Below are 16,399 nucleotides of genomic sequence, written 5' to 3'. Positions count from 1 at the left end.
GAAGATAGTCAGAGTAATTTTTTGTTCCTTGCTGTTGGCTTTGATCGCTGTTGACAGGTAGATTGCAAGGCCCCCTCTGCTGAGACCAAATTTTGCTTCCTTGGTGGCTAGGAATGCTTTGCAAAAGAAGTCCTGAAATGCAACTGGTTCCAGGACCCATGTCTCCTATAGGGAGACCAGACTGCGTATATTCTATGAGATTCTATGAGAGTTAGGGTCTGATTCATTTGCTCTTTCCTTAGAGTTGCACCTATGCAGATACCCAGGTTCTGGCATATGTCGATGACTATGCCCCAGGTCTGGAGGTGTTTGCTTTCACACTGTACTTTCTTGGCCATGTCCGGCAAGCCCTAAGTGGCCTTTGTTGAATTTCTCTGGTGCCCTTGGTCTGTGTTTACAAATTGGATGTATTTTGATGTCAGAGGAGGTTACCCCGCTGAATGCTGGGTTCTGATTCAGCAGTTGTATGGTGTTACCTAAGTTGAGGATGTTGTTTCCCACTGAGTGGTAAAGCGGGTGGGACAAAGTTGTACTAGGTTCCCTTTTTTCGGTAGATAGTATTTTTAGAGTCAGACGGCTTTTGTAAAACAAATTTCTGGGAATATTACTGCATGTCTTCATTGATGGAATTGGCATGTCACTGTTTCTAGGCCCTTTCTTGGTTGCTTGCTCTCAATCTCTGGACTCCGGGCTCCAGGCTCTTTTCTTCTTGAGAGAGTGTGGAGAAGGATATGCTCAGCTAGCTGCACCCAATTTCTGAGAAATTTAACCACAAACAATTATTATGACCTTTAGTCCATAATGAACAAGTAATACCAGAAACAGGCAGTGTCTATTCTTTGTGAACAGTAGGAAGAAATCCATGTGGAGTCACTTGACTAAGCACGGACACTGTCACTCAATATAAGGTGAAGTAAACCAGAGACCATGGTATGTATGAAATGTGAACAACCAAACTCCATCCAAAGAACCCACTTCCACCATGTACATTAGCAGGTACCGGCCCATTCTCCAGCGTTGATTCACTGCTGATGGCTCCCACATCCCCGGCACAGCTAAAGAGTGATAAAGTACACCTGGAACTGGTGGCAGCCCTCTCCACATTGTCCTCCAGTCTCACTGTCCAATTGACCTTTATAGTGTAGAAATGGGTCTGCTCCCTAGTCTTTGCTGTTCTCTTGTAGTCAATTTTAGTTGTGCAAAAGCACATAAATTGTGCCCACTGCTCTACTGAAAAGTCGATTTACATAGGTGTGCACGAGCTAGAGCTTCCTATCTATGGGACTTTTGGTTTACTGTTTGGGTAGCCACCTGCTCTGCGGCCACCCTGGGTTGAGGTTGTGGGTTCTTTGGTCTTCTGTTTAACAAGTCATGCAGTACGGGTTGGTCCAGCACCCTATGGTGCCCCCTCACAATGGTGCATACGGTTGGGTATGGTAGGCTCCCTTCCTTCCTCCTCTCCCCTCCCTTTGCCTGCCCCACCCTCCTTGTTCTCCTTACATAACTAGACATGGTTAAGATTGTTAGACTAACTTGTAACGTTCATGGGATGGGAACAAACGGAATGTGCAAAACCAAAGGTGATGATGGACATTGCAAGCACTCACCCTCAGTCAACTGATCTGGGTTTAATCCATCATCATTCTTTAGCTCACTCCGCCACCCCAGTTCAGACATGGCCATATGCAAATCAGTCTGACCCTGTGCCTCATGGGAACAGTCCAGCCTGAACTGCCAAGCCATGTCTTCTCTGGACCAGAAACAAGCATCCTGGGACCGGTTTTTGGCTAATCAGCCGTCATCAGCCAGGCTAGCTTGAATCCAGTGGCAAAGTGAGCAAGGGACCCACGTCTGGGCATACCCTGCCAACTTAGGGTGAACAAAGCAAAACCAAAGGGGATGATGGACGGAGTGTTGAACATTGCAAGCACTCACCCCCAGTCGACTGATCTGGGTTTAATCCATCATCATTCTTAGAAATAGGCTCAGAGGGACGTTATGTCCGGGTGGAAGGCCATCTTGGTGGCAGACCCATACTTCTTGGTAGCATGTACGTGCCGAACACAGTGAAAGCAGCCTTCTCAGCACGCTTCTCGACTTTCTCACTCGATGAGCACACATGCCTTGGGTCATCAGGGGAGATTTAAACTGTGTTCTTGATCGACTACTAGACTGATCACATCCCCCACTGCCCACCGCCCCGGTGGCAGCGGCTGCTACCTGCCGTGCACAATGGCTAGCTCATTAGTTTATGCATGACCATTGGTGAGTCCTGAACCTGTAGAGTTCTATAAAGCTTACAAATACCTATGAGCCCCTAAGCTTCTGGAACTATACCAAGCTGCTCTTATGAAGGACCAGCTCGGGCAGTCACTCCGCTAATCCCTATTAGTATCCCTTCCCCAGCCAGATAAAGAAGCACTGGTGAGGACCTCATGCCATCCATTATCAATGCTTGGAAGGAATATAAAATCATTGCAGTCTGCCTGCAGGAACACATGGCCCGTCTGGTACACCTGGACCAGAATGGCTTTATCCTGGGTACATCAACCACCCTTAACATCCTTAGACTTCACAGAGTAATGGAGTTGGCTCCAGCCCAGTTGCCATATGCAGTCTCAGTATTAGACTTAGAAAAGGTTTTTGATATGGTTCTCCATTCTGACCTCACAGGGCTCCCAAGACTCATCTAACTCTTTTACACGGAGTTCACGGCACAAGTAAAAACAGGCCAGTGCATCATCACCTGTTCCCAGGGAGCAGAGGGACCCGCAAAGACTGTCCCTTATCTCCACTCCTGTTTGCCCTGGCGATGGAGCTGCTGGCATAGTGGCTTTCTCAACTTGGCCAGGTGTGGGGCCCTGAGAGTACCTTGCACCTGCATGCTTACATTAAATGTTTGGTTCCGCCTCTCTCTGTCTCAGGTGCTGCTCACAGAATGGCAACATGGCTCACATGTTCTGGAATTGCCTGGCTGTTGATACCCTATGGACGGAGGTTATAGATGCATTGTCGGAGGTGACAGTCGTGAAGACCTGCTCACAAAAGAGAGGGACTGCTAGGCCAGTTCAAGTGGAAGAAGGCTCAAATAGCAACTAACCTTTTTATTAACCTGCTGCTACTAATTGCCCGTCAGTCCATTGCAATGCATTGGAAAGAAGATACCCTTATGGGATTGCAACACTGGTGTGCTGCAAAACATAAATGGGGCAAGGTCGAAGTAGTGGCACTTAGATGGGAGGAGATGCAAGGTCTGTGCAGGATACCCATAGCAGCATCATGGGATGTCTTATTGCAGTATTTGCAAACGTTCAAGGCGACCCTCACTGAATAGCTTACACTCATAACGGAAGCACAGCAGATCACCATTGCATTCACACTCATCAGCCTGCCCCTTCCTTCAGCATAAGTTCCCCACTCTCTTTCTCACTTGATCAAACCCCTAGGACATGGGGGAAACAGGTTGGGAGTGTATGGACAACATCCCAATTCCAAAATAGTTCAGCAAGTCAGAAAGGCTTTAAGATGGGGAATGTTTTTAACACAGCGGTAAGGATTTATTGAGTGGGACTCCCACTGTTATGGCCTAAACTATGTAAACATTTATGTATACATGTTCTGAACTAATTATTCCAGCCAAACTGATGAACTTGCAATATTTGTACACAACTCACGTTGGGTTCAGCACTTTGAAGTATATTGTATTGTACCACCATGATCAAAATAAATAAAATTGGCTTAACCTCTTCAGTGCCCATGACGAGATAGTCTCGTCATGGAGCACGGTTGCGCTGTGCCCATGACGAGACTATCTCGTCATGAACCCCACCCACTAGTGCAACGCCCGGCACAGGAGGGGGAAAGGGCGTGGCACTGAAGGGGTTAAAAAATGTTTTATGAAATGTGATCAAGTTTCAATTGTGCTACAAAACAAGTTGTATTGGTGCATCTTAATATATTTTGATGGTCGTATAAGAAGGTAGTATTCCCCCAGATCTCATAACAGAAGCCTATTTGATACCCCTATGCATACCTCCCAACAGTTATACTCCGACACAAATCAGAAATCTCAGTGCAATTTAGTCTAGGTTCACCACTAGCTTCCTTATAACCTGTATCCTCTTTCTATCAAGTAAAGACAGACAGGTATGAAAGGTGTTTGTTCTCTGCACATCTTATTACCTGATCATAGTACCCCAAGGCTTATCCCTAAGCCCAACCCTCTTCAACATCTACATGACGTCACTCGCAGACATCGTCAGATTGCACAACATCAAAATCATCTCTGATAACACAGCTCAGCCTCTCACAGACAGCAAATCCCACCTGGACAAAGACCAACCTCCACAACTGTATGAAGAATGTCACAACATGGATGAAAGACAACTGCCTGAAACTCAACACAGACAAAACTGAAGTTCTGATCTTTGACAGTAACACTGCCCTTTGGAACGTGTCCAAGTAGCCAGCGGAGCTTGGACCTATCCCCACACTGACAGACCACGCCCGCAACCTGGCCATCATCCTGGACAGAGAACTCTCCATTAAAAGTCAGATCAACGCTGTCTACTCAGCCTGCTTCCACACATATCGCAAGCTGCACAAAATCTTCAGATGGCACCCCATCAGCACAAGGAAAACTGTGACGTAGGCCCTCGTCACCAGCTGGCTTAACTACGGCAATGCACTCTATGCCGGCCCCACACCGAACTCATGGAAAGACTCCAGACAATCCAGAACGCAGCAGCCAGACTGGTCCTCAACCAGCCCAAGAGAACACACATCACCCAGCACATAAAAGACCTCCACTACCTCCCTTTCCAGAAGAAATGCTGTTTCAAGCTCCTCACCCACACCTACAAAGCCCTTCACAACCAAGGACCAGCCTACATAAACCACCGCCTGATCTTCCACTAACCTACTAGAAACATCCACTCAGAACATCTTGCCCTGACACCACATATCTGCCACAGCCTCTCCCGAGGGCACTCCTTCTCCCACCTCAGCTCCAAAGCCTGGAACACCATCCACATCCGCACTGCACCCTCACTGACCCACTTCAGGAAGAGACTCAAGACCTGGCTCTTGACTGATATACAAATATTATCTGATAGATTTATTAATCTGCTATACAGGTGGCCAATCAGGCATTTATTTTGTATGTGTACCAGCCAGAGGAGTGTTCCTATCCTTCATGTGTACAAAGATGTCAGATATGGAGGCAGCCATATTTAACTAAATAATTTCCAACTGGAAATATGGGAAATGCCAAGGTGAAATCTTCAGAGACCTTTGTTATTGTGTGTCCATCGCAACTGAGAATATGACTCAAATACTCATTACCCCAGTTATGGTGCCCATCCTACTCACATGATATATTGCTTCAAGGGGTTGTTTTATATTTTCACCTCAGTCAAACTACCCTTCCCCTCATTGTGTACAATTTCCAATTTTGGTTGGCCTACTAGCCTCAAACTAGACACATTTGTTTGTGAAAAGATTCCTTAGTTACTCAAATCTAAGTATTTCCCAGACTGTTTACACGAACAGTGGGATATCTGGTACTAACAAGATTAGTGCAGCAAATTTGCAAAAAGAGTTACAGCTTAAAAGGAGAACAGCCATCTGGACTCATACCAGGTTCTAGAAAGCACCACTATCAAACCTAAACACAGAAATGTGCAATACACTTGCGTGGTGATCGCCTCGTTTTTTGATAAATGGTTGGTACCTGAAGGATTGGGTCATATGAAAGCCATTACTAACCTTTCTGCTATGAAAATAATATTAGGTCTGTATTCTGGATTATTGCCTCCCTCCGGCCAGCCCTTCTGATCCCACTCTCTGCTTCAGGATCATCTCCCTTTACCTAGGCTGCTCCATGTCAACTGAGAGAATGATCCACATTCCCTGATACTGCACATTTGCACACGTGTTGAATGCGGCATTTCCCAAATCGTTAGTGAGGTTATGAAGAACCTCTCAGTTTGTTATGTATCTATGATGCTAATAACTGCAACACTAGTTGCAAGCACTACTTGATATTCAATACAGCTTGAGTGTGTCTGTTAAAACATGAAGTGAAATTAAAACGTAGGAAACAAGGCTGTTTGCTTCTCTGTAGCAAATTTCTTATTCAAGATTTTATTCACAGCATATCCCAAATCACAGATTTGGGCATGATTTTTTAAACTGCTCAATTAGTGTAGGATTGGTGACATTTCTTTGTCTTTGCTGAAAAATATTAGGATTGTCAATTAAGATTCTTCTCACGAGAAATGATGTCATAGTATGGCTATCCATGGAGAAATGGTAACATGGTGAGAACCTACCTTACTGGTGAGTAAACCTCTTTTATAGGACTTATCTTGAAGTTATTTGATGAGCACACTTTGTGTGAGCTACAAGCAATACCCTGCTTAGTGTTCCACAACCGATTGATTATGGGATTATCAATCTGATCCTCAGAGCCAAAGCAGGCCTTTCACGTGGTTGTATGAATGACTGGCCACCATTCTTAAGACTGCATTGTAAGTATGCGAATATGACATTAGACAACTGGTATATATCCAGATGTACAAATCCAAATGTATGTTCATGCAACACCCATAAGCAAGTGTATTCCCAATTAATGACACAAACATGAAACAGTGTTGTAAAGACCCTAACCACTATGTTTTTAGGAAAACAATAAATGCTCCCTCTCAGGGTAATAATCAGTTTATTTCACAGCTCAGTGATGGGAGGATCTGCCAAGTTCAATTGTGAGTTGATATAACTGAACAATTAAATCATAGTAATATTATTAGCACTGCTAGTACTTATCAAATAAATAGTGATGCATATAGAAAACGTACAATGTATAAGATACTATCTCACATCATCAGTAGTATACTGCCACTTGACTGATCAATCAATACATTTATCCAGAATAAACTGCTTAACTGATATATCATGTACACAAAGTAGTAGTCATCCTTCCTTGCACATTTCTTGTGTTCCTGTCACTCATTTAATCAATTTAGCCAGTTTTCATTGTAGTACTCAGTGTGGATACTTAAACCTAGTGTTGTGAACGGTGCTAGAGTCAAATTCATGCTAGAGAAATGCACTACAAGGACACAAAGTAAGAGTGGCTGAAAGAACGAATGAATAAAGAAAACAGAAAGAAAGCAAAAATACAATAAATCTTGCACCTGAGAATAGTTTAAGTGGAGAAAGCATCCTGACTCAATTATGAGCAGACCTCTTACGCCACAATAATCAGCCAGTTCTGTCACTTCACTCTCATCACAGATTTCTTGAGGTATGTTAACAAAAAAGGAAGGGTATGCTTTCTCCAAATACATGTGTAAGGACAAATTAAGTAAATTTTGAATTCGTGAAAACACTAATACACCGTTGTTGTTGCATTTGTTACAAATAATGACATTCGGTGGTTGCTTTAGAGTTTGGAAGAAAAGGTACTTCATCGCAACAGCAATGGAGTGAGTGCCCTCTCCGGCAAACTCACAGCCCACCATCCCAATTTAGAGGTGGACAAACTGACAATATGTTGACGACGGAGCCTACTGAGGCTCTGCCTCTAACAGACTCCTCCAATGCAGTAGTGCCCATCAGAGGGTAGCCCTCTGGTGTCCAACCCATTTAGAGAGAGTGGACAGATGGCTTTTCTTACTGCCCATCTCTGCAAGGTAAAGCAAATTTGACCTGCCAGTGTTTCCTGCCAATGTTACCTCTAAATGTGGGGGATGACAAAATGGCGGAGAAGTAATTTACTCCGTCACCTCGACAGAAATTGCTCATACTTCAAACTCTAAACCAGGCCCAGATTTTGTCCATGCCCCTATTATATATATATTCTTTGATCCATCGTAAAACAAAAACCATTTTGAGAAGCAATTGCAAAATGTAAGTCTTTTTACTTTAAAAGCATTTCATGGGCGAGCTACGTGTGTTAGCAGAGAATATGAACTATGCTATAAATTGTATACCTTTTGTTAACATGATAAAGCAAGCTATTAATGCAGCATTAGTAATCGGACACAGAAGAAACTGGTTTCCCCTCAAGCTTAGCTTTTTATCTTGCACATTTTCTGTTTCATTCCCCTCGATGTAAACTCAACAAAAATAGAGCAAATTCTGTTTGTGCCGTGTTTTCGTGGCGCATAATTCTTTATGTAAGGTGTTTAATATTCTGGAAGCAGCTGTCTGAGGCTGCCTAAGATTTATGTTATGGAAAACAATTCACATTTGTGCATAAATGTCTCAGATTTGAACAGTTTCAAGCTTCCGGGCAAAAGTCTGAATGCAGCAAGTCAAGATATTTTTTTCTTTGACTTTCTAATCATCTGTAGCATATGTTTTCCCGAAGGTGTCCATATGACTGATATTAAATCAAGGTTGGCACACATACATTTCTATTGCCCAGAGTTGAATTTTAACAAAAGGTAGTATTCTATATAGTACTAACTTTCTATGAGAGTACCAATAATTTTAGCCTAAACTTACCCTAAAGTACCAGAATTAATTAGTATATTATTCCATTGTATTTTTTGCCATTTTGATGGGTTACATCCTAAGACAGTTTTCCAAAGAGGAACAAAAAAGCCGATGGCAATATTATTGACTTCATCATTCCATTAAATGAAAATAGAAAAATCTGGGCTGCTTAATGAAGCTTTACAGCACCCTTAATCTTCGGTTCTGCAACCTCAAACAGGAGATCCACAAGCGGTGGAAAGCCCAGAAGGGAAATATAATGTATTTCGTTCCAGCCGTATAATAGTCTCTCAATCTTTTCATAAGTTAGACAGAATCAAAATGGACTTGCTTCATATTGCACCTTAAAAATATTTTTCCGACTTTCCTATGAATGAACTTCACGCAAAAAGGCGTATGACTGATAAATATTGGATTAGGAGCCGCCCTACTTTGATTAATCCTGTTCTTCGCAGCCTTCCATTTTGCAAACTCTGGCACTACTTCATTATTCTGAAGGAATCCAAAGGCAGCATGCAGTTCTCTAAATAGAACTAATCTGGCAATACATAAACGCAACAATAGGTATCCATAAATTTGCCTATATTTTAATCAAGATTTTTTGTTAGTATGAACTTGTTAAAGTTACTTATATCATGGCTATGACTTCTAATATCATGCAGCCTTCACCCCATGAGGCTTCATTCACAGAACATGTGCACTAGAGTATCCTGTGTGAATGTTTGAATGTTATTGGAGAAGAGAGGAAAGGGTTACATTCAACAGTTCTTGGTACAGAGATAGGGAGTTGTAACAACAACTGTGACAGCCTGTGTTTCTTTCCACAGGTGATAGAGTTCGACGATGGCTCTGGGTCAGTCCTCAGGATACAGCCATTGAGGACCCCGAGAGATGATGCAATTTATGAATGTGTGGCCTCTAATAATGTTGGAGAAATTAGTGTATCCACTAGGCTCAATGTCCTGCGTGGTAAGTCCCTTTTCTGGTGATGCAAGATGGATGTTTCCAGTTCATTTTTACCTCTGTGATAGATTTCTAAATGACAACGTTGTTTGTATAATGTGGCCATCAAAATGGCAGGAAGGGAAAGTTCGCATGTGCAGTTCCTGTAACCAAAAATCTATACTAATGTCCAAACCTGCTTGGTAAAGTCACATTTTGCAAGTTCAATCCAAAACCGTTCACCAGCTTGTGATGCCGTAGAACATTCTGTAGTATCACATTTTCTTAGATCGGTCCTGGTTCTATGACATTTTGAGAGGTAGCTTGTAGTGCCCATGTGTTGCATAGGAGAAATTCCTTATGGCAATATATATTTCACAATAATGGCATCATTTAAGGCACACCCTTTTCCATATTTCTGTTTATATTCTAAATTATTGAAAATGTTTCCTCATAGTAACATTAATTACTCTTTTATCATGGTACTTTCACTGACAAGCACTATTTAATACACATTATTAATACCCAGTCTCTTTCTAGTGACCTAAGATTGAAAGCACTTAGTGTCTAACTCAGTAAGCAATCTTTTAAGTGGGAAAGGCAACTTGAGTGGTATTTAATCAAGTTTAAACTGAAATCTATGAATAATATTTTTAGAGCACTTTGATAACTGTTAAGGTTGTCCTGAACTGAATTAACAGAGACAAAGAAAAACAGTAAATGATAGAAAAAAACAAGTTTTAGGCTTCCTCTGAAGCTGTAGGTGGGTAAATGGACCTGGTTATTCTGAGAAAGTGTGTCTTAGTACATAGCAGCAAGGTAAACAGTGGGATACTCACCAAGACTGGCCTACTTGATCCTAGGTCCTTGGAGATAAATAGCTATAGTAGGTTCTCCCATGAATATATTGTCCAAAAAGATTCAGGAAGTCATTTGCCATCTTTAAAAAGGACCTTCTCTTATGTTAGCATTGAAACAAAATGTTGCAAGATAATTTCATAATAATGAGATAATGTTCTATATAAAGTTATGTGTTCACATATTGAGATTTGATCATGAACACAAGTCTTCATTGGAACAATCTATGGTATATTTGTTACAAAGCTCCACTCAGTTACTCATATTCATTCACACAATCACTCATTACTCCCAAAGAAATGCAAAGTATATATTTGGTAAAAAATACACAACGTCCCTTATCAGTTATCCCTCTATCTTATTTATTTATAAAAGACTTAATTGCCAACTTTATAGGGAATTAAAATTCAGCTGCGAGTGCAAAATTTCTTTTACCTGTGTAATGCCCAGATTCCAATTCCTAAAATAAAGATCTACCCCCTTTTATGTTCACAAAGGTAGTTTGATATCACAGAAAATCCACCACTCTGGCAGGTTTGCTGTTGTGCTAAATGTAAATGTAATAGGGCAAACAGTGTTGTCCCTGCGTGTTATTGTGAAATCTGGGGAAACCCCTGCTTTCCTGCATTGGGTTTTTCTGAGTGTGATACTGAGGGAATTATTTCACCAGAAGATCATAGTTTCCTGGAGATTAATAGAGGTTAAACGTGCCAATGAACTAGTTCACAAAATGCACTGTTTTGGCCTTGTTTAAAATGTGCTTGACTAAATTAAGTTGTGGAGCATTCCTTAAAGAAATGTATAACATGTAATTGTTCTAGCTGTGACTCCCCAACAAGCCAGAGGTCTACTCAAAACACAGGATCAAACTACAAGTAGATTTCCAAGTTTTATATATATATATTTTTTTTTTAAACAGTTCTTATTGATAAGGAGAAAATGCATTGGTTACAAGATGAGCATACATAGTAACCGTTCAGCATGAAGAAAACACAACATACACATCGAGTTAATACACACTGCAAACAAGGTACTATTCCCGTAGGCCACTCCCAGGAGAACCCTAGGTGTAGCCACCACCCTTTTGCAGGCTAGAGTCGTAGTGAACATGTTGGAATGCAGTTTGAGGTCGTGTCATTAATCCACCTGTCCCAGCACCGGTGCAGGGGGCCCATCATCTATCATGAGGCGGGCCATTATTGCTTGTCTCTCACGCTGCATTTCCACTGTAGGAGAGAGGCATATGTCCCCCCGGTATTTGTTCCACTTTCCCCATTTTTGATCCCATTTCTTGGGGCATCCCCTACCCTTAAAAAACATTTTCTCGGCTATCATTGCACAGTCCATGTCCTTTGCCCAGTCAGATACCAGCGGACTCGAGTTTTGTCCCCATTTCTCCAAGTTTAATATTTAATGTTTTTTGATTACGATCAAATATTGTGTCAAATATGAGGATATCATGTCGGTGATTTAAAGGATTAATTGATACAAATTAATATTTACAGCATGACCCACTTAGAATCTCTGTGTATTTGCTTGCAGAGATTCAACTTTGAGATTGTTTACCTTTTTTATACAGTATTATGCTTTTCCTTTTCCTTGATCTGCCAGAAATTTTGAAGTCCGTAGAAATCTGAAGGGAGTTTATTTCGTAGGGCCATGTCTCTTATTCACATATACTCTTTAATAAGATTTGATGACATTGCCAACAATCAATGTCATATGACATATAAATAGATGCCCACCATTGCATTGATGTAGAGCAGGGACAGTCAAAATATACATTTCTCTCCCCTGAGGGTGTAGTGCATAAATCCTTAAATTGACATGACATGTTTCAGTTTATGGGCAGACTGAATCCAAAATCTGATGGGATCGTCAAGGGATGTTTAAGGATTCTTTTTGCATCCTATGTGCAATGTCATTTTTGCCACTCCCTCCACTGTCAGTGTTGGTACGTTCAATGCCTTTTTTGTACAATTGTGCACAATTATGGACTGAACAAACATTCACATGAAAATCTCCTCTGCTTGTCTGGAAGACAGTGGGTTGCTTCCAGAGTCCGTTTTACTAAGGTCATTCTATCCATTTAACACAAAAGGCAACCATATGGGAGCGGCACTGAAGTTTTTCATTTTCAGATATATGATTTTCTACTGTAGAGACAAAATGCTGCTGGCATGAGCCAGTCTTTCAGTTTCTAAGTATCTATAACTGACCTTTTTAACCAAGTACATTGTAATCATTGAGGCGAAGAATGGGAAATACCACAACGGACATTGTTGGGATGGAGTAAGGTCACCTGTATGGCTTGGAAGGGCATGACCATAGGAAGCTGTAGATTTCTGACCCCCACCTCAGCACACACAACGAGCATGCATGGGTGCTGGACACCATTGGGACACAGATCTACATGCAGAACAACTTCCTGTGTGTTCTTAAGGGGCACACCGTGTGCACTCTCTTTACACAGAGTGACTACCGACAGCTCACCCGGCTGTAGAAGACAGGCAGTGATGGCAGCAATATAACTTAGAGTGGAAAAGCATGCCTTTCTAATCTTTTAACTGTCATTCCTGGCAAAATCACTGCCTGTCATTTCCCACTCTTATGGAAATTGGTCTGCCTGTCCCCTACAACTGGGTCCTTCAACTGACCATGTGAGTGATCATGTATGTGTACACCTTTCTGCATCTATAGAGGATGCATGTATGGTGCATATGTGACACATGTGGCCATAGTCTCACTGAAATCTATTTTGTATTTACTTCATCGGGATGGAGAGAGGTTAGACAGTAAAGGCGAAATGCAGGTTTGCTGCAAGACATTCAAAGTAGTCCTTGTAGTGGATCTGACTTTTGGATGTGAAGGGGAGGAGTCGGCTAGCCCATTTGAAGCTAAGTGTTTCCCTTTACCCTTACATGCCATTTACTGTAAGGGCTACCCCCACAGGTGAAGTAAATAAATGCGGCAGCCTCAAGGAAGGGATAGGGTAAGAGAAGGGAAAGGGAAGGGATTTTTGCAGTGAAAAAACCCATAAACCAGGACTTAAACTTAAATAGTGGTTCCACTATGTGTATTACTTTATAGAAACTCCACATAGTCATAAAATTAAACCATTTGAGGTATGAAGATTCCGATTTTTACTTTCCTTTTTGCAGATTGGATCCATCCCCATCGCACCCTGAAAATGCATATTTTCTCCTTAATTGCACTAAACAGCAGTCATTACATTTGATTTACCTTAGTTTTGAACAGGTGCCTAGCTACATGTGGCAGTTGCTCAAAAGAACGATTAAGCTCATATTTAATAGACATGAATATTCAAGAATTAATCAGGTGTGAAGAATTGAAGAATCAAGAAGCAGCCAGACCATTTAGGAAGGAATCGTAATCAGCTCACACTTGTCTGCTAAATTGCATTTTTAAATATAGGTATGCAGTTTCGGAAACTGAATCGTTTGGTGACACTAGATATCTTGATGTTAGAAAAGAATGTCTGCAATTGTAAACATTGTGATGTGTATAGAGTTCTTCAGCTCAATGTACAATGCCATAAACATGAAATAGTTCAGGTTATCTAAGCGGGCTCAAACGGAGAATTGAAGCCTAATTTCTAAAATCATGAACTGGACATATTTAATTGTATTGGTATTTTGTGCAGCACTTTACTACCCATTGTGAGGCCTAAAGCACTTTCTGAGTTGCCGAGTAATAAGCTACTTGATTTGTAACATTGATGTTGCTTCATACAGTAAGGGTGGGCCAATTTGTATTGGCCATTATGACATCTGTGTGCGGGGGTGTTTGAAGTCATGTTATAAGTGTCACATGGTAAAGTGGCATGTGTAGTTGTATGATGCTCTAGAGTATGCAAGAAAAGATGCAGTCCTACATTCAAGTATTTATGATTTTCTTTAGAGATGGACTGTATCATATGTACAAAGTGCCACAGATGGGAAAATGGGTAAAGAGGAAGGGCCATGGAAATCCAATGAATATTAAAAGTTAAATGCTATAGAAAATGCAGAAGAAAACAATGTTCCCTCATTTCGGCAGTAGGATAGAACATATCCAGTCGAAAACTAATGTAAAGCACTAATTCTGCAGATGTGTGAAAAACACAAGAATGGGAAAGAAAGCTGTTGAGTCAAGAGCTGTCAATGGAGATAGGCAACAAAATCCATCCAATCATGACCAAGGAGACATTACAAAGCCCGCTCTAAGCATATGCTAAAGTATTGTATACAATGATGTCTGCAACAGACAGCTTAAACTATCTGCAAAGAGGCTGTAAAAAGAAAAGCGTCATACACGTCCACAGGAGCTCATAATAACCTCAGAGTTCTTCTTCATTCAAGAGCACCAAAGACAGATGGTAGTTCATTTAACTTTCACACTCTCACAGATTTTTCTAAGCAGGTTGTGGCATTCCACAAACAAATATGAGAAGGAAGATAGTAATTTCTTTGCAGGACTTTCTTATGATGACAAAGGTATAGAGTGTGTTAAGTTATTGTATCCAGGTAAAAAACAAACAGGAAACAATAGGCATCTTCCTTCAAGAGGCACAAACAGGGCCACATTGTGTGTGGATATTGCATCCTTCTAAGGTATTAAGAGCTCTATCTTGTCAATTCATAAGAGTTGGGACATAGGACTCACAGAATCCACTCCCACAAATACTTCTTTAAAGGGAATGTACTTGGGAAGTGGAGGGTCCATAATATAAATACCAGCATTAAACTCTTTGACAGGAAGATCAAACAAGGAATGTGTAGCATTTTATTTTTGTTAAGGCACTTCGTTTAGAAGCATACATCATGTGTGAGCTTTAAGACAAAAAGCATATTGCAGTTAGATTGCAGTCGGATTCAATAAAAACATTTGAAGACGTATTGAGACAGCTGAACCCGAGGTGTTGGTCCCTGGACTATTACAACTATGGTGGTTGGACTGCCACAGGACTGTTGCAACCGCCAGGGATCTCTGATCCCGTGGCGGTGGTGCAAGGCTGTAATATGCACTGCCAAGTATATTACGAGTTCCCTAACTGTGACCCTTTTCATGGCGGTGAGCCCACCATGAAAAGGGTGGTGGTGAGGACACTAAGGGGGCCCTACAGGATCCCTTGTTGCCTCTGTACATAGGGTTGCAAGCAGGGGGCACATGGCATGCCCCCCTGTATTTTTGCACCCCTGTTCCTGCACGGACAGAAATGCACAACATTGTACATTTCTGTCCGGTCAGGAACTGGCTGCAGTGCTCCTACGGTGGTGCCTTTCTAAGAAGGCACTGCCATGGGAATACCGCCACAGGACTGCCTGCCAGGATTTTAACTCATTATCCAGTGGGTGGACTGACTATGGTTTTGGTGGTCTTGGGGCAGGTTGCTGGTATGGTGGCCCGCTCCAAGACTGCCAAACTCGTAATCAGGCCCATTGTTAATGACTGGCAAGTCTCCTACCAAAGGCTAATGGTAGAGTGCTGACTGTACTCCAGGGTGTGCTCCAAATGCTATGATTCTGCCTGAGGAAATTTTAGGCACGTGAGCGCATAAACATATTACAGTGATCAGATTGTGACAATCAGAACCTTAGTCATATGCTGGGACTTAACCTTGCTAATGTTTCTAAAATTAAGCAAGAGGTACATCCCTTCATCTCATGACCCTCAAGGTAGGGGAGTTAGCCAGACCAAGGTTTACTCTCAGAGTTGGTCTAGGGCTTACCACTCAGTGCATAATAAACCTATTAATAAAGGTCAAAAACTCAATGTTCAATTAGTCCTAAGTCTTTGAAAAGAAAAAGTATTTTACTTAATTAGACACAACGTATTACTGGACCTAATGGTTTCTGACACAATAAATTAAACTGGGCATTACTAATACCCTTCAATGATTACTGAAGGAGGTGGGCTAGGCTACTACCATTGGACAACCTAGCAAGATATTCCTTGTGTCACAATCCCTCAATTAGTCCCTGGGGGATCCCTCTTCTGGTAGAACATGGGAGTAGGGAAGCCCTTGGATTTTGTGGATGAGTTCTAGTGATTTTCCCATCCTTATTAGTATGGGTCTCATTCCCCCTTTGCAGTC

The 16,399-nt window shown here is 41.7% G+C and overlaps 1 protein-coding gene across 22 annotated transcripts in view; it reads left to right on the top strand.

Moving 5' to 3' along the window:
- PTPRD (protein tyrosine phosphatase receptor type D) overlaps nt 1–16,399 on the top strand; it is a 3,784,543-nt gene that overhangs the window by 3,340,795 nt on the left and 427,349 nt on the right. For all 22 annotated transcript variants that reach the window (XM_085633482.1, XM_085633637.1, XM_085633629.1 and 19 more), the window contains one exon: nt 9,330–9,471. In XM_085633482.1, the coding sequence (XP_085489608.1) occupies nt 9,330–9,471 (142 nt within the window). The remainder of the gene's footprint in view (nt 1–9,329; nt 9,472–16,399) is intronic.

This window comes from Triturus cristatus, chromosome 2_1 (assembly GCF_964204655.1).
Source record: "Triturus cristatus chromosome 2_1, aTriCri1.1, whole genome shotgun sequence".
NCBI lineage: Eukaryota > Metazoa > Chordata > Amphibia > Caudata > Salamandridae > Triturus > Triturus cristatus.
Note: the sequence above shows the minus strand (reverse complement) of the source record. Positions and strands in the feature narration are given on the sequence as shown.